Genomic DNA, 19,767 nt, shown 5'->3' with positions numbered 1-19,767 from the left:
GCCCAGTAGTTACCATTGTTGATTTAATTAGAAACATCTTTTTATTTTAAGTCATTTTCACCATTTTAGCACAGTAGGATGGATACACTCTCATTCAATACTACAGCTGATACGTCAGACGATCAAAAGGCCTGTCACAGTACGAACTGTTATCACCTTTGCTTGACCAGAAAAAATTGTTCGTTTCCATAATTGTTCGAACCTATTGTGAGACTTTAATCACATCTTAACAAATGCTATAATTGTTTTCCTAACGTACTTCCTCATCTAATACTTTGCACTTCATCCCCAGAGGCAAGAGTTTCTACATCATACACAAACGAGGATTTTGTGGAGCTTACCACAGATATGGTCCAACTCTGTATCTTTTCAATATCTAACAGGCAGTATTGCCAGGACACCAAGCTCTTCATGTTAATGTACAGCTGATTCCACAGAGCAAGGATAGCCTCGTAGTACTGATCAATTCTGGTCAGAACAAAAAGCACCTTTTCAGATTCTTCAACAAAACAAGGAAATTTCATTCATAAGTTTAAGAAACAAGTAAACTGTCAAGTGACATAGTCTCATACTTGCTTGCAAGATCAATTGCACCAGGGTTTGGAGGTGGGATGAGAAGACAAACAGATGGAACTTCCATTTCCATTCCTCCTGGTCCAATCACCCTCCACTTGCTGCGTTGTGTATTATCCAGTAAAATGCATTCATTTCCTCTATGGACAACTCTCTTAAAAGATAGTGAAGAAGAAATTACAATTACAGCAAGATTATTTAACATCCCAACTATAACTCCAAGTACACATTACCATAATTTAACTTAGCACATTGGTTCCAACACTACTTGTACAATACACACTTCCAAGTTAACCAAATGCTTCATGGGAAAAGTTTTATCACTTCAAATTGTTTTTATGGCATAACAATGTACAAATGGTGACTGTGTTTATTCGAGTTATTCAATCAATAGAATGGCAATAAAATGCAGCTATGCAAGACCGCCATAGTAGTGTAGTGGTTAGCATGACGCTATTACAGCTCGGAGCATTGGAGTTCGGAGTTCAATTCTGGAGTCCTCCGGAAGAAGTTTGTATGTACTTCCCAAGTGCGTGCACACCAATTTCGTCCAGGTGCTCCGGTTTCCTCAGTCCCAAGACACACCAGTTAGTAGGTTAATCCAATTTGGTAGCAAAAACAGGAAAACAGATTATTATCTGAATGGTGGCCGATTAGGAAAAGGGGAGGTGCAACGAGACCTGGGTGTCATTATACACCAGTCATTGAAAGTGGGCATGCAGGTACAGCAGGCGGTGAAAAAGGCGAATGGTATGCTGGCATTCATAGCAAGAGGATTCGAGTACAGGAGCAGGGAGGTACTACTGCAGTTGAACAAGGCCTTGGTGAGACCACACCTGGAGTATTGTGTGCAGTTTTGGTCCCCTGATCTGAGGAAAGACATTCTTGCCATAGAGGGAGTACAAAGAAGGTTCACCAGATTGATTCCTGGGATGGCAGGACTTTCATATGATGAAAGACTGGATCGACTAGGCTTATCCTTGCTGGAATTAAGAAGATTGAGGGGGGATCTGATTGAAATGTATAAAATCCTAAAGGAATTGGACAGGCTAGATGCAGGAGGATTGTTCCCGATGTTGGGGAAGTCCAGAATGAGGGGTCACAGCTTAAGGATAAAGGGGAAGCCTTTTAGGACCGAGATTAGGAAAAACTTCTTCACACAGAGAGTGATGAATCTGTGGACTTCTCTGCCACAGGAAACAGTTGAGGCCAGTTCATTGGCTATATTTAAGAGGGAGTTAGGTATGGCCCTTGTGGCTAAAGGGATCAGGGGGTATGGAGAGAAGGCTGGTACAGGGTTCTGAGTTGGATGATCAGCCATGATCATACTGAATGGCGTTGCAGGCTCGAAGGGCTGAATGGCCCACTCCTGCACCTATCTTCTATGTTTCTGCGTTAATTGGTCATTGTAAATTGTCTTGTGATTAGGTTAGGGCTAAATGGGAGAGTTGCTGGACCATGCAGCTCTTTGGGTTGGAAGGGCCTGTTCTAAGCTTTATCTCCAAGTAAATGAATCAATTAGCCAGTCTTCTTACACTGGCCTCCTGTAAGACCAGTCAAAAGACTTTAGAATAGGACTAGAATGCTTTAAAAATTTAATTGAATTGCCAGCTTAAAACCTACTAAAATTTTTAGTGAAAACATTAAATTACTATAGTATTGCAATCCAATGTTACACTAAGCACAAGAAAATCTTTCTACAAACACAAATGCTCAGCAAAACTCATTTTACAAGTTTACCATGCTATTTGGCGATATGCATAGCTTTAAGAGATATCTATAACCATGGTTCATTCGTACTGTAACAACACAGGGCCCAACCTGACACTAATCAAATAAGATTTGCAGTAAAGATTGAGAATTAACAGTAACTCACTGAATTAATGCACATCCTCAAACGTGATAAATATTTTGTCACCATCACAAACAGTTCCCTGGAAATCATGGAGTCATAGAACACTAACAAAGAAACAGGCCTTTTGGCCCTTCTAGTCTGTGCCTAGTCCCATCCACCTGCCCCTGGACCACAGTCCTCCATACCCCTCAGTTGCAGTCAGTATCTTAACATTACCTGCTCATCGAAAGCCACTTCCCTGTGGGAGGTAGGGTCTGGCCCTCATAATGAGCACTGCAACCCCTCCCACTAGCTCCCGTTTAGCTGATGTCGCACAGCTCTGGTAGAGTTTAAATCTAGCATGCAAAAACCATGCAGCCTCTTTCCCTCTAGGGTCACTGTGGATCAGGTAGACAAGGGTATCGTGCAAATGGTAGACAGTGGTGGGTGTGCTACAGTGTAGAGGGCTCAGGACCAGACTTTAGATATGTATAAGCCACTGTGTACTTTAGTGTTTGTTTTGTCCTGTTACTTCAGGCACTCAGTTTAGGTAAGTACTGTATTCAAAACAGAGTTTAGCTTGTAGTGTTTAGTGTCAGTTTTGTCTTGTAAATAAATAGCTAACCTACTTACCAGCAGCATGTCTTCTGTCCCCAATCATGAACCTGCGAACCTGATTTCCAACAACACCCTCCCATCCCTGTACTTCTCCAAATTTCTCCTAAATGCTGAATTCGAACCTGCATCCCCCACCACCACACCGGCAGCTCACTCCATACTCACCATCCTCCGAGTGAAGAATTTCCCCTTCATTCCCCATTCACCCTTAACCCATGACCTTTTGTTCTAGTCTCTCCAAGCTCAGTGGAAAAAGCCTTCTTGCATTGACCTTAGCTATACCCGTAATTTTGTACACACATCATTGCTTAGGTTCAATTAAATCAAATTTCCTAAGTTACTCTACAATTACCTGAATAATTAGAAGATAAAAGGATGCAAAATTAAAATCAGTCAACTTAATAAGGTGATTAATGACACTGTTTCTGTGGCACTCTATTCAATAGAAGAACTTACAAGGTTCTGACCTGCAGTGTTGACAATTTCTTGCTGCTCTACCCACCATGTTCTTTAAACAGAATATAGAAACAGAAAACCTACAGCTCATTACAGGCCCTAGCTAAAGAACATGTAGCTTCTCACTTTAATTGGACTGGCCCTTCAGCTTCCAATGAACTCTGACACCAACAAAGCCAGGATATTCCAAAAACATCCACCTTCATTGAAAGCAGTCCACCTATCAACATCTGATCCACTGCACCCTGGTTGATTTTATGGCTAACATTGGACTGACAAGGGCTTGCTGCCAGAAAAAAAAAGCAAGCAGAACTATGGCAATACCTGATCCTGTTTGTAGTCACAAAGAGCCTTGAGCATAATTTGGTTTGGACCCCGTATGTCGATACTAGCAGTTGGATTGCGTGGTTTTAACTGCACTATCTTCTTCGCCTTGTTGACCAAGTTTGACACTTGTCTTTTGTATTCGTGGATTTTCTCCTTATCTTTCTGCAAAAAAAAACGAAGTCGCATAGTAACAAGTCACTTTGACAATCACATCATTCTGTTGTGTTGTAGTAGAAGCAAAGAAATCCAATACAGCATCCATATAGAAACCACAGATTGGTGCTCCTTCAATTCCAACCAAGAGTGTAGGATTTGAGCAGAACATTAATCAAACGTAATAGAATACAAATTTAATTATTTTTACTTCAGCTCTGACTCCTCCCCTCATTTTCAAATTGACTTTTCAAATTTCAGTGCAATAATCTATTAGCATGAGTTGAGAAACTAAACCAGGTATATCTCGGCCATTCTCTTTTGCATGACATTGCAGTTGGTTCAGTTCCCGTCTCTGCATGGAAACTATAAGCAATGTAATGGTTGATAGGAAACAAGACAAACAATAGACCACTACCGCTTCATGAATGAAAAAAAAATAATCAATGTTCCACAAATCTGGGGTCTTTGCAGATATTCAACCATCTTCTGCTTTAAAATTACCTCAGATTCTGCAATCATCTTCTCCAAAAGCTGCAGCGTTGTTGACCTATCACAGACATATTTCTGTCTTAGTGAATCCTGCATTTTCTTCAGAGAGCTTTCAGTTGATTGCACATCCTCAAAAAACTGTAAAATGATAAAAACAGAATCTGAAAAGCTGCAACAAAGTGAAGTTCAGTTTATTAATTCCCTTCTTGTCAATTAAAGCATTTTCCTTCAGTCAGTCCACCCAACTTGGCCCGGTACCCAAGTTAGAATGATTAAATGTGCTAATCAGCATGATGACATGAACATTAGTTTTCATATAAAAGCAGAAAATACTGGAAAGTCAGCAAGTTAGGCAGCATCTACAGAGCCAGTAGCAGAGCTATTATTTCAGGTTAACATCCTTTTCACTGAGCTCAATTCTGATGCAAAAATCTCTTTTCTTCTCTGTGGATACTGTTTGACCTGCTGAGTATTTTCTGCATTGTTTGTTATTCTTGGATTTTCAGCATTTGCTGTATTTTTGTTTTCCCTGCACCTTTCAGTCTCCAAAATGAAATGTCAATCATGTCAAACTAAAACTATAGCACACACATTACTTTCAAAGTTGTATTCACTGGTATTGAAATTTAAAACCTACCTGAAAGTAATTGGAATTCTCCTTCAGATGAACCTCAATGCATTTAGTAAGCTGAAGAATCCAACTCCATTGGGTTTGCAAAGTATCAATGTATGCCTGTAGTGCAAGAAAAATTCACAAATTTCTCGTTAGTACAAATGCTGTTAACTTACACAAAATCCAACATTCTGATACATGAATAATTTGTCATGTTGAATATAACCAATTTGATGTGTCTGCTAGTTCCATGTCTGCAGCACCTTTAGAAATAGTATCTGATCTGATGCCAAACCTAGGATTTATTAGGGTATGACAAGGAATGAAGCAGCACATAGATTTTAAAAAGTGTGCTGAGGTTAAGAATAAATACACACTGCAAGTTAAGTGTTATCATTCAACGATCTGGCAAGTGGATGTTGTTTGGAGAAATGGCCTAGGTGATGAACTACATGTTTCTGAAGTGTGTTGTTTTTTTAAAAAAAACATGAGATGATTAGTGGTAAGCATGTTACCGTATTACACATCTTTTCAATTGTCTTATTAAAAACATTCACCACATTGTAGTTGCTTTTCTCTTTAGAATTATTTTGCCCAACATCAAATTTTAGCTCTGCTCTCATTCAAATCTTAAGCATTTGAAAAAAATTCAGTCTAAATAAGTGTGGAACTTTTGCATTGATGTTTCCTCTGTCTTTTCTACAATGGAATTACCAAAGCTGTGGTGTTTATTTCAACCAAAAAACTCCAAAGAAATTACTTTCTTTTATTGCTTGTGAAACTATTTACAAAATATGAAGCTGGTATTTTCATGCCCCATGTACAAGGGATTAAGGATTTCTGGTGATTAATGGGAGCAAAGAATCCTGTACCGGTTTACATACTTTGAGATGAATCTGAAAACTCCAGACAACATTTGTTCTACATACAGCAAGTTAGTAGTAAACAAAATTGGAAACAATAGATGTTTACATTGTACTTTGTGGTTTCTGGGAGATATAGTATCTGATCTGTTGCAAGCTATGGCCTCATTGTTTAAAAATATTAAACATCAGTTTAAAAAAAAACACTGATGCTTAAAATTATGATGTTTGATATTAAATCCCAAGGAGCAATACCCTGTACTGAACAGAATTTAAATGAGAAACAGCTAGCTGTCCAGACCCTAATAATTAGAGTTTTGCAGAACATACATGCCTAGTACTTCTAATTTGGAAATAATATCGTTATTGTACAACATTAAAAAGGGTTTCATCATACTTTAGCATTTAAATAAACTTAACTATTGTATACAATTTCTATCAAATAAAGACAGCAGCATCTAAGAATTCAGGCATCAGCTCTGCCAACTTTGTAACAGAAGTTACCCCTCCCCATAGTGGTCATCTTAAAGAGCTCCATTAAAAGAATGAAGGAACTGGATGCTAAAACAGCACCTAACCTAAATTTAAAGCTGGTAGCAATTCTCTTAACATCTTGTATAGATACCTAGGTAATGAATGCTACATAACATTATTATAAGTGGCTCTATGGGAACATATGTACTGAGGCAAGTGCTGCAACTTCTACATCTAAAATTGACTGCAAACTAGAATGAGGAAATATTGTAAATCAGGCCCTGCTCTACCCATGCTGAGTGATTAGCCAGATACCCCACCTCAATTTTGTCAGCTGCAGGATGGTTATTTGCTACTTGCTGGTCACCATCTTGTTTGAGTCTGTTTAACTGCTTTTCTTTATCTTCCAATTGGCTCATCAACATCTAATAGGAAAAAAGACAAATTTTAACAATTAACTACAAGGTGCAAAGCAGCACAGCAAAATGTGTGTAACTTAATAAAGGTTCCCCCATAAAAACGATATCAAACACTGACAACAGGCTGAACGACTGTTATAACATCATGCTCTTTGCCTCTTCTGTACATAACCCATTGTGCTTTTAGAAATTAAACTCACATTCAATAGATTTGTTCTTTTGGTATTAGTTTACACGCAGCATCATGCCAGATAACCATTATGGTAAACAATTAGAAGCTAAACAGTATTCACAAAGAAATACAAAATCCAAGGGATAGCAGTGCTGCTGCTGGCATAGGAAACTAAAGAACGTGGGCTGTACAGTTCCTGTTCTGAGTGATAAATTATCTCCAGAGGAACTCAGCCAGTCAACATTTCAGGGTAATAGGGTTTTGACCCATAAAGTTCCTCCAGCAGATTGCTGGCTGCTCCAGAATCCAGCATCTACCATCCCTCCCGTCTGAGTGCATACCCTATAGCTTTCGCAAGGAATTAAGAAAGTTATTTCAAAACATGTGCATCGCAGTCCCAGGTATTCTCAAATTAGAAAGCCGGAATTCAGGCCATTCTGCATTCATTACCACAGGTTCATTATACAGGATGTAAATACTTAAGAAATTCTATCAGCACAGAAAGCAAATTTGTAAAAAGCTGGTGTTCTTGTCATTTTAAACAGACTTCAGAACATAGAGAAGTTAGAAATTTATCCTTGGTCACTGATAACTGAATAATACAGTAGCTGCTGTATTTGTACATTTCACCCAAACTACAGCTTAATTGACTAGTGGCTTTCAGGACTACAGCTGAACACAAGGCCATAATTGCACCTTCAACATACATAATACTGGTGATTCCTACTTCAAATCTTGAAAATAAATCATTTGCTAATGCTCTGGCAAGTATCTTTTCCTTTCACTGAATCTCAGAAGTCTGGACCAAAGAGCTAATTCCACTGTTTGCATGTCAGCCGAATTTGGACTGTTGATTAATCCTAGTTCCTGATGGCTGCAGGTTTAGATTCTATAAATGCGAAATTTAAAAAAAAAGCAATTAAGTACAATTCTACTCTCCCACCCCCCCCCCCCACTTTTGATAAGGCAAATAAACCACAACATAATATTATACAAAAATTATACCTTATGCAATGTTTTGACATTTAAGTGACAGATATTGCAACTCAGGTACCAAGATGCTTCAAGGATCAAGTTATTCTCCAGAAGGTGAACATTTTCAAAACTACATAGTAAATGTAGAAGGAATTTCAAGACTAGCAAAATATATTCAGATATTTTGTTATAAATAGCCTCCGTAAGAAGATTTGGTTTTTCTCCAAACGAGGATGGGGAAAACCCCGTCAGTTGGTGTGCCTGATTTGGACTCTGCCTTCATGAGAGTCTCGAACCCCCACGTGATGAGCTTGGAGATGCATAGCAGTATTTAGATAGATCACAACTGGAATGAATACTAGCTACCAAATGGAGCACCTAATGCAAACTGTTTAGCTGCCTTTAAACCGGGTCCACAAGTACAAAGCGAGGAGACTAATTGGATGGAATGATCTACAGTCAGATGTGCAGAGTCTTATTCAAAAGGTTGTGGTTCAAGGATTTAGTTAAATACTGGGGTCACCACGGTCTACAACAACATCCACGTGATCCTCATTCTTGGCATGCAGAGAGAACCCATCTCAAAGTATAATAATAGTTACACAGTGATGACAATGGACAAATACCAAAATGTCTAACTCCTAACTGCAGGACACATCTTCAGTCAATCAATCATTTCTGTCCTGTTCCAACTTACTGAGAACGCTTCTTGCTTCTGAGCCATGTTTGTATTCTTGTCACTCCAATCATAGACAAGTTCTTCTTCCTCGCGGTCATTAATCCACATAATCTCATTGGAGGTGGCTTGAATGATGTCCTGAAACTTTCTCATTTCGTCAAATCTATCCGCTGAAATTTTCTAGAGTGTAGAGAAAGAACAGAACTCAATTATTTAATTACACACAGGAATAGAGAAACAAGGGTTATATTTCCTTCTGAAGGAAGAACTGTAGGAGAAGATCGAATCAATTTCCATTGATTTAGGAGCATAGGCCTAGAGTGAAAATGGAAAGATTCTAGCTAAGAGGGAAGCTAGAAAATGTGAAAATTTAGAGCTTTCTTTTGCAATGGTAATGGATGTGGAGTCAAATATTAATATAAAAGCTGAGATTGATGGTATTTTGGTAAAGTGGGGCAGATAAAATTCTGAAAGGGGCAAAAAGCTTTAGAAAGGCTGCAGAAGCAGTTTATTAAAATGATTTCAAGGATACGGGAATTTAGCAGGTGCAAAGACAGAGCTGGACTTGTTCCTGGAACAAAGGAGTTTGAGAAGGGATCGATGAGGGGTGATTGATAAGTTCGTGGCCTAAGGTAGAAGGAGTCAATTTTAGAAAACCTAGCATATTTATTTTTCAACATAGTCCCCTCCTACATGTACACACTTAGCCCGGTGGTCATGGAGCATACACATCCCTTCTTTATAGAAGTGATCTACAGCAGGGGTGACTGATAAGTTCGTGGTCTAAGCTCTCGTTACATGCACATGCGGTTCAACTCTGATTGAAAATGCAGGAAGTTTGAAGTTCATTTCCTTCTACCTTAGGCCACAAACTTATTAATCACCCCTGCTGTGGACCGCTTCTGGAGGTCCAAGATGCTGACTTCTACAAAGAAGGGATCTGTATGCTCCATGGCCGCTGGACTAAGTGTGTAAATGTAGGAAAAATAAATGCACTAGGTGTTCTAAAATTGACTCCTTCTACTGTAGGCCATGAACTTATCAATCACCCCTCGTATTAGAAGTATTGCATTTCTGAAGGCTCTAGATAGAGTAGAAGTTAAGTAGAAAGGCAGAACTGCTCCCACTGATGGGAGGGACAAGAGATAAGGGATAAAGAATGAAGGTGATTAGTAAAAGGCACAAGCTCATACAAGGAAACAAAATATATGAATTGAGTAGTAGTGTTAGGAATGCCTTGTGAGGGGCAGTAATGTAAACAGATTTAATTGTAGCATTCAAGAGCAGCTAGGTTGGGATTTGAAAGAATAGGAAAGAGGGTGGTGAAGTGGGACTAGCACAGGATCAGTATGGACTCAATGAGCCCACTGGCCCCCTTCCCTATTGTAATCATTATTAGATGTTGAGATATGGAAACAAGTCACTGTCTCATTGAACTAGAAAGGGAATACAACTACAACTGGTCCTATGTTGCCCAAATCACCAAAAAAAAAATCTGATTTCAGCTTCATTAATCAATTCCACTTACCAACATAGCTTCGTATTCATTTTCTATTGCTTCAATGGCATCCCTGTAGCTGCTAGAATGATTGTCGTGCTGTGAGAGAAAGTGGGAAAAAAAAACTAATCACAACTTGGGAATGTGTGCTGGAACTAATTTGTAAAGAAGCAGGAAAATATGACACTGGAACATGTGCAGACCAATTCAAAATTCAGAGTCCAAAGTATGTTTGTTATGACAGTATGTATATTTTGTACAACCTCGTAATTCACCTCCTTACAGGCAGCCACAAAACAAAGAAACCCAACAGAACCCATTAAAACAAAATAAGAGCAAACACTCGATGTGCAGAGGGGGAAAAGATAACAAATCATGCAAATAATAAAAGTAAACATATAACATTTGGAATGTGTGTTCAGGAAAGTGAACCCACACTGGGAAGGTTGCAGCCCACAGTTGAGAGTAGAGGTGAGTAAATCTCATGGAGCAGCGATCTGAACCAGCCCATCCTTCATCTCCGGCCCTGACTCCCTGACCTTTCCAATCTGGCCCAGCAGTTAAATCATCCAAATATCAGATCTTGCTCCCTGCCATTTCGATACACTCTTGCCACCCCCCACCTCAATTCAGCCCGTACCCAACTTTTCCCATTCGGCTTGGCGCTGAAATCGACTGAACTTTGGGTCTTTCCTCGCTCTGGGGCCCCAAAGTCCAGGCCTCGCTGCGTTGACTCCGCATCGCCTGCGCCCTCCTAGCCTCAGTTCTGCTGGATCAAATTGCCTTCAAGACAGCACCAGCAATGGGCATGAAGTTGCTGCCCTGATTCGGCCTGCACACACCACAACTGTCCTGCACCTTTGCGACTTCAGCTCCCACCGTAAAAGTGCCAAGTCATACAGGCGGTTCAAAAGCTCAGCTCTGACAGGGACGTTATAGTCTATTGTTTGCAGGGGTTGTTGACCAGAAGTGTGATTAATAAAGTATTTAGTTGCTTTCTTTGTTTTATCTGCCACCAGCAAGTCATCGACATGCTTCACCGGCGCCATCTAAAACTGGAATTGCATCTTAAATTCAGATATTGTAAATGGATCTGACAAATCTATAAACTGTCATGATACAAATTGTGCCAAACACTGCCTACAACACTAGAATCTCTTGCATGCCACCTTCTTTCAAATTTAAAGTTATTTTTACTATTACAAACGATACCCAAGGCATCAGGTCTTGGGTATCTTGTCACAACGAAAAATCTTGCTACAGTTGATAAATCCAAAAAACCCTATTACTAGACAGCAGGATTTCTTGGTCCTAATTTCGACTACGTTACCTCTAGATTCCAATCAGCAGCACAGAGTGATGACACAGCAGAGGGCAGTACTTTTGCCCACCACATCCATACCTACCTATTTTGTCACCTACACTAATCACATTTGTCCACCTCCTTCTATACCTTGTCCATTTAATGTCTACCTAAACACCTCTTAAACATAGTGACTGGATCTGATTCCTCCATCTTATTCTGGCAGTGTGCTCCAGATATCAACTGCTGCATAAAACCTTACTCCCCAAGGTCCCCTTACCTACCTCAAACCCATGCCCCCTTATTTCTGATAGCTCTACCCTAGGGGGAAAAAAAAGATACCTCTGGCGGTCATAATCTTACATTGTTCTATCAGGTCACCCCCCTCAGCTTCCTTTCTTCCATGGCAAACAAGCACAATCTCTCCCCAAAATGAAAATTCTCCAGTCTATTCTCTTCTGCACTTTAGCCAACACAAGCACATCCAGCAAAAAGACACCACAGGACAGAGGTTGGACAGAGGTTGGGCAGAGGGCATTAGAAATTTTAACCCAAGGAAAATATTGTGTTGGGGACCAGAGAAAGATTATCAATGTCATGCAGCTTGTCTGTACCACTTAATGATTAAAAATAAAAATGCAGCTGAGGGTCACATCCTAGCATTTTATAAATTTAAATTACTATCCAACACTATACTTATTATTCATCATCAAGCTCTAAAACCTGGGCCTCTGTACCCCTCTGCGACTGGATCTTTGACTTCCTTATCAGGAGACCACAGTCTGCACAAGATTGGAAATAACAGCTGCTCCTCACTGACAATCCACACTGGTTGATCAAGGTTGCGTGCTTAGCCCACTGCTCTACTCTCTCCACACCCATGACTGTGTGGCTCAGCATGGCTCAGACACCACCTATAAACTTGCCGATGACACAACTATTATTGGCAGAATTGGAGATGGTGACGAGTCAGCCCACAGGAGTGGGCTAGATCAGTTGGTTGGGTGGTGTCACAACAACAACCTTGCACTCAACGTCAGTAAGTCCAAGGACATGGATTTCAGGAAGGGGAAGTCAAGGAAGCACATACCAGTTCTCCTCATTGAGGGATCAGTAGTGGAAAGTGTGAGCAGTTTCAGGTTCCTGGGTGCCAACATTTCTGAAGATCTATCCTGGATCCAGTATATTGATGCAATCACAAAGGCAGCACAACAGTGACTATATTTCATCAGGAGTTTGAGGAGAATTGTCCTGTCAAAAAGACTCTCACAAATTTCTACAGATGTACTACGGAGATCATTCTAACTGGTTGCAACAACATCTGGCATGCAGGGGCCACTACAGGATCGGAAAAAGCTGCAGAAAGTCGCAAACTCAGCCAGATCCGTCATGGGCACTAGCCTCCCTACTATCGAGGACATCTTCAAAAGGACATGCTGGAAAGAGGGAGTGTCCATCACGAAGGACCCCCCTCATCCAGGACATGCCCTCTTCTACCATATTGCTACCAGAAAGGAGGCGGTACAGGAGTCTGAAGACACACACTCAAATATTTTAGGAACAGCTTCATCCCCTCCGCCATCATATTTCTGAATAGACAATGAACCCACGTACACTTCCTCCCCATTTTTTCTTTCTTTGCACTTATTTAATTGTAATATATCTGTTTTAATTTATAGTTTTTAATAATGCATTCAAATGTACTGCTGCAACAAAGCAAATTTCATGACATGTGTCAGTGATATTAAACCTGGTTTGATTCTATCCTGCATTTTCATGGGAGATAACTGTAGGGCACCTGCGATAAAGCTCACAATATAATTGAAAGCAAAATGATGTGCTGCATGGGGTCGTACCAATTCATTAGCTCAGGGGTGGGGTTGGTGGGCAGTAGGTATTAATCAGCAGAAGGCTTCCTTGCCTGAAATTAACAATGCCATGAGATTTCATGGGATGCAGTTGTGCATGCCCGTAACAGTTCCTTCCCGACTATGTAATACTGGTGACCGTTAAATGAGGTAGGAATCCACCCAGCATTCAGATTCAATCAATATACAAATTGGGTGCCGGGCATCTCATGTTCCCATAGAGCAAAGCAAATTAATAATTTGTATTTTGCACAATGAAATGGAAATTCTATGCCAGCTAATTTTTATATAATTGAGGACATCATTCTAGTGCAGTGTCTACACATGTCCAGCAGCTAAGTTCTATACTATCGAAGCATACTTAACTTTGCCTTGCGCTAAACATCCTCAAGGCATCAAACATAGCAGGTGAATCACATACCAACTGCAAAAAAAAAAGCTGGCCGTGCCAACAACAGGAGGCATGCTCGGAATAGAATTCCTTTATGCAGCATTGTAAAAATGCTTATGATTTCATGATGTGACGGCATTGGTCCACATTCAGATCTCTTATCTGTAAAAATTTACACACATAAAAGCACATGTGATAAGAGAAGAAATGTCACTATGTGCTCAGGTGAGAATAACAACGGACTCAGTGGACAGAACAGCCTCCATTTATGCTGCAAGGACATGAAAATAAATATTTATAAACTCTTAATATGGGTGGTCATGGAATGTCCAGGGATACTTAGCCATAAACCAAAATTATTTTTACCTTGCAAATTTCAGGTTGACTTTACTCGAAGGCATACAATCCAAATTGTGCAAGTATTTATACACTTGGATTTGGATATTTTAAAGCAACAGTAGGCAAACCAACGTGCAGTAAAAGGGATTCTGCTGCACTTTGACATATTTATGAATTATTCGAGTATTCTGGCCAAGATTTTCTTTGCTGCAAAACTCATGAAAACAATACAACTAAAAAAAACTTTTAAAAATTACCAGCAGAGGGCATCATATTCTTTAACATGTATAAAATGCAGTTGCCCTAACATTAAACCTGCCTAGTGCAGTTCATGGGAGAAAAGGCCCTTGCAGAAATTTGGTATTGAATTCTACAGAAACAGTACATTTTGAAATTAAGTTCAAAATATTGTTGCTATTATATTGTTCTTTCTGCATGTGACAGGATAAATATCTGCCCTATAGTCTCTTGTAGATTTCTGTTAAATGATCACTTTTGAGAAAACTTTTCGCTGACAATACCTTCGATGTACATTTCTGCTCTCTATTCACATTTTCTTCAGCCAAGAGATGATACTTTGCCATGATTCATTTTGTGGGATTCGAGTGTCAATGATACAGAGAGATAGAACCCTGGGTAAACAATGCCATTGAAGACTTTCCAGATATGTTTTGATACGTGGAAAGGCTTTCATAATAACACACACAAAATGCTGGAGGAACTCAGCAGGCCAGGCAGCATCTATGGAAGTAAATACACTGTCGACGTATAGGTAGGGTAATTCTAGGCAGTTTCTAGAGTAGGTTACATGTGGACCGAAGGGCCTGTAATGTATTGTATTGTAGATTTCTATGTTCTATGTTGCAGGCAGAGACCGTTCTTCAGGACTGGAAAGGAAGGGGGAAGAAGCCAATATAAAATGGTTGGGGGGGGCAGGGGTTAGTGGGAAGGAGGATAGCTAGAAGGTGGTAGGTGAAGCCAGGTGGGTGGGAAACGTCATGGGTTGGAGAAGATGGAATCTAATAGGAGAGGAGTGGACCATTGGAGTAAGAGGAGAGGACAGGCAGGTGAGAAGAGGTAAAAGGTCAGAATAGGGAATGGGGGGCGGGGGGTGGAATTGCTATCGTGGTATCTCTAATCCTTAAGGAACTCATAGCCATATTAGAACAATCCAATCATTACTAGAGCCCACGAACCTACAACAAAGCAACCACATTGCACTATGTAATGTTTACCGAACATCTTCAGCTTCCCCTTTCACATTGGCTACCTTATTTCCAATACAAGATCAATATCTGTCGACCTAGTCCAAGGTATGTCGAATGATCTCTCCACGTGCTAAAACACTTCTAGCACTTCCTCATATACTATGTACTTTTCTGTCATTTTGTGCCCACTATATCTAGAGTGGCATTTATTATTACCCTATCTACTGCTCACGCTCTGAGCTTCACGTGAGCACGCAATTCCATTGCGCCCTAGTGTATGTGACAATAAACCAGTCTGAATCATTACTTCCAAGAGAAGATCCGTAGATGCTGGAAATCCGAGTAACACACACAAAATACTGGAGGAACTCAGTAGGCCAGGCAATATTTTGTGAGAATCACTATTTCTGTCACGTTTCAAGTATCCATAAACTGCCAGGGTAGCGCAATTTTTGGGGTTAGTATGCAACTTTAACTGACCTCTGATACTAACGTTCGGATTCAAATAGGAACCATGGATTAAGTCCAAAATGCAGCTCTGAGTCGTCGGTTCCCAAGAACAGTGAACCAAGTGAATTGAAGAACAGACATGTTGATTTAAATTCATTACTTGTGTGTACTTGGGTGCCTGTAATATAGGTGCAGACAGGGGGGGTGTGTTCCTGGGAAGATCCAGGCATTTGAAACTGTTACATGTAGTTCAATGGGAGCATTGTAAATATGGGTTTGTTTGAATTGTCCTGATTTTTTCTTTGATATTTAGCACATAAAATGTCATGTAGTGTTGGGTCAAGCAGACCTCTTACTCCGAGGGGGGGGGGGACCCTCTCACCCTCCCTCCCTCCGAAGGCCATCAGCTTGTTTGTGATAGTGTCAAGAGACTGCTTTTTATCTATCAGTACTTCTCTCCTGTGACTTCATTAACGCAGCAGTCCGGAGCTGCAACTTCCCATCTTGTCACTTTAAACAACAGCAAATCATAAAATCCTTTGCATCAGAAGAGCAAAAAAAATCTCCAGCCATGATGTCTTGCTCTTCTTAGTCAAAGATTTTAACACACGTTCAGAAAATGAAGTTTTTAAACAAGTGAAAACATCCCATTTTTGGCTGGATCTAGAATACCAGAAGTCTGCTTGGAGAATTTCTTTGGATAAATGGATCTTTGAGTACTATGATAGAGCAATGACCTTCTTTCCACACACACTTCCTTTCGCAACGAGTGAATCACAGCCAGGACAAAGGTAGCACTGGACAACGACTTTGGACACTTACCTGCTCTGATTTCATTTTCTCTATTTTCCAGCGAACATCTTCAAGGCTCTTATGGTACCTTCTGTGATTACTCATCTGCTGCTCTACAGAGGCCGCATCCACACCCCATTCTTGAGAGTCTAACTGAAGCTGCACAGAGGAAAAAGAAAGGAAAATCTGACAAGAGTGTAGATTTTTGAAGCATCCCCTCAAAACCATTCTGTTACATAATTCTATTTGAATACTATGTTGGAGTTGATAAGTTTCATTTATAAATATTACTGTGCATAGCAGTGAATTGATATGATATGCAACAGAGGACTCAGGCCACAGACATATCCAAAGAGTACACAAGATTTAGAATGTATGAACTGTCGGCATAGTAATCTGTCAATAGTAATCTTCTCTGCATTTGATACTGCTGGATTTAAACATTTTAAGTCCATCTCAGGAAGGAAAAACTCCCATATGTGCTACCAAATTATTCTCTTCAATATTGTCTCTCCCCCTTCCAAGGCAAGTTCTGCACTCGAAGTCCTTTACCCAAAGATTATTTCAGACAATTAAACCACCTCCACTGCAAAATTTCAGTATCCTTCCTCTGACATCACATTTCAACTTTACCTTGTGCAACATACTGCACGGTTCCAGTACTGCATTACTTTGACCTTGTTCTCAACTCTGCAGTGCATTATATACACATTACGCAAGTTACACTGACAGAACAGGCCATAGATAGATAGAATACCCATTACCACAACCTCGTTGATTTAGCAAAAATTATTTTATACAACATAATCCATTTAACCAAGCAACATGAAAGTAATGAAATATTGCTAGTATTAATACTCACAACAACGAATATACTTCAGTAGCTTATGACTAAAACAAATAAGTGTAGTGACACTTAAGGCTTGTGTCACTGAAATTATATTTTCAACAATATGCTGACACTGAAGTAGGAAACAGATCTTACGCTCAAGACGATTTTCCAAAATAGTGCACATGCACTAAACACTGATACAAATAGGTCCTGGAGTTTTCTGGCAGGCTGAGCTCATAAAAATATGGATAGCACAGAGAGAATATAAGAAAGGGAATTAATTGCATTGACTCTTGTGGGAAGAGGATGCAAGTTCTGCACTCAAAGTCCATATATTAATAGTTCAGATGAGCAGAGTAGGCAAGGATTCACCATCAACCCAAATAATCACCTAAGTGTGACATTAATCAAGATTATGGACATGTGTCTATGTTTGTCCCAGACATTCAAGTACATAACATGTTCCCCTTGCATAATTTGCACGCCAAGTTACTTTCATTTAATCAAATTGTGTAGATGCCACAGTCGAGGCCAACATTATTGCTCAAACAAGGGTCAACCGCTCTGCCTGTATTCTGCTAATGATTGGGCCAGTTTAGGCAAAAGTGGAAGGTTATCTGTCCTGATGGGCTTTTACAACAATCCAGTAATTTCATGGCTCATGTTACCAACAGTAGCCTTTTATATAAAAGCATGGAATTAAATCCCCCAACTGTTGTGCTAAGAAATAAGGCTTCTAGAAAGGCTCCTCTCCACACAGGAGACAGATATTCTTTCACTCCCAGGAAGCCTAGGATACTTGAACCCATTGGTTTGAACCACGTGATGAGGTATCATCAACTATGTGCACAATGCACATCAGGATATTACCTAAAACATTCAAAAACCTTTACAGATGTACCATAGAGAGCATTCTGACTGCATCACCATCTGGAGTGTGTGGGGGGGGGGCTTCTGCACAGGATCGGAAAAAACTGCATGAAGCTGTAAAATTAGTCCGCTCCATCATGGGTACTAGCCTCCATAATATCCAAGACACCGTCAAGGAACAGTACCTTGAAAAGGCAGCGTCCATCATTAAGGACCCCCACCACCCAATCATTCTCATCATTACTGTCAGGTAGAAGGTACAAAAGCTTGAAGGCAAACACTCAGCAATTCAGGAACAGCTTCTTCCCCTCTGCCATCATATTTCTGAATGGACATCAAACCCATAAGCACAACTTCACTATTTTTTTAAATTTCTGTTTTTGCCCTCTTATTTTAATTTAATATACTCACTGTAATTTAGTTTTTTCTATATTTATCATGTATTGCATTGTACTCCTGCCACAGAGTTAACAAATTTCACGACACATGCCAGTGATATCAAACTGGATTCTGATCTTTTTGTCAGCCAAAATTAGGTAGTACGAAATAATACTCATCACATGAATAACAGATTTTACAAGTGTTACACTGTTGAAAGGCTGGGTGATGTAGAATTCTCTCCACTTTTCACTCAAACATGACCAGCCTTGGATTTGGAAGAGCAAAATAGCAGCATTTAGCAGGGGAGGGATGGTGTTGCAGAGGGCAAAGATGAGGGAATTATTTTGAGATGAATATGATTATATGGGGTCCTCATATGCCCCTCATTTAACAGCAGAAAATGCTGTAACTATTCAACAGGGAAGTCAGCATCTGTTCAGAGGGATATGGCTGGTGTTTCTGCTCATTTAACAGCTTGCGCAACTTTGTCTCTTCTCTCGGAAGAAGCTGCACTACTAGTTGAATATTCCCAGCAATTTCCCTTTTTAACATTTCCTAACTTTCCAGTATCCTGCTTTAAGCTTGGTACCTTCAGCAAAAATTAAAAGGCACAGAGCATTTTGTAAAGCAACAGACAATCTGCTGGAGGAACAAGCAGAAACATCAATGTTTTGGGGTGAAACCTTGTTTGTAGCACAATAACATTGCAAAATGTCTCAATCATTGCTGCACACGCTGCCAGATCCTGTCATTACAATTACCTCCAGATAATGTCTTTAATACACACACATGAATCTCACCCAAGATCAGCTTCTACTGAACACCAAATCCTGGTGTAATTTTCATTGGAAATGAGAAAGCTTACAACTTAGTGGTATCTCTTTCAAGGGGAAGAAAATAAGAATGACAAGGGAACTCATAATAGAAAACTGAACTTAAATAGATCAATTCTCTTAATGACCATGTTTACCTTTTGCTGCCTTATCCAGCTAATTAGCTCAGTGGCCGACCTTGAAAGCTCTTCATCCCAGGAATCCGAGGGTCTTTGGTTGATGTTATACAGTGACTTGGTACGTTCTGACCAACGATCAGTGATAGTTTTCGCAATAGCATTCATCTGACTTTGGAGATGAAACATACTGCAAAGATTCAAAAATATTTTGTTTATTTTTCCCCCACTGAACAAC

General features: G+C 40.0%; 1 protein-coding gene across 2 annotated transcripts in view; it reads right to left on the bottom strand.

Moving 5' to 3' along the window:
• The window catches only part of LOC134350402 (desmoplakin-like), a 66,948-nt gene that overhangs the window by 39,540 nt on the left and 7,641 nt on the right, over positions 1-19,767 (bottom strand). For both annotated transcript variants that reach the window (XM_063055555.1, XM_063055564.1), the window contains exons 4-13: positions 19,551-19,719; positions 16,528-16,656; positions 10,177-10,245; positions 8,667-8,828; positions 6,724-6,828; positions 5,091-5,186; positions 4,466-4,591; positions 3,806-3,970; positions 573-727; positions 342-468 (exon numbers count right to left, since the gene is read on the bottom strand). In XM_063055555.1, coding sequence (XP_062911625.1) covers positions 342-468; positions 573-727; positions 3,806-3,970; positions 4,466-4,591; positions 5,091-5,186; positions 6,724-6,828; positions 8,667-8,828; positions 10,177-10,245; positions 16,528-16,656; positions 19,551-19,719 — 1,303 coding nt within the window. The remainder of the gene's footprint in view (positions 1-341; positions 469-572; positions 728-3,805; positions 3,971-4,465; positions 4,592-5,090; positions 5,187-6,723; positions 6,829-8,666; positions 8,829-10,176; positions 10,246-16,527; positions 16,657-19,550; positions 19,720-19,767) is intronic.

This window comes from Mobula hypostoma, chromosome 1, assembly GCF_963921235.1.
Source record: "Mobula hypostoma chromosome 1, sMobHyp1.1, whole genome shotgun sequence".
NCBI classification, from domain to species: Eukaryota; Metazoa; Chordata; class Chondrichthyes; order Myliobatiformes; family Myliobatidae; genus Mobula; species Mobula hypostoma.
The sequence above is the reverse complement of the archived record's forward strand: the minus strand, read 5'-3'. Positions and strand labels throughout refer to the sequence as shown.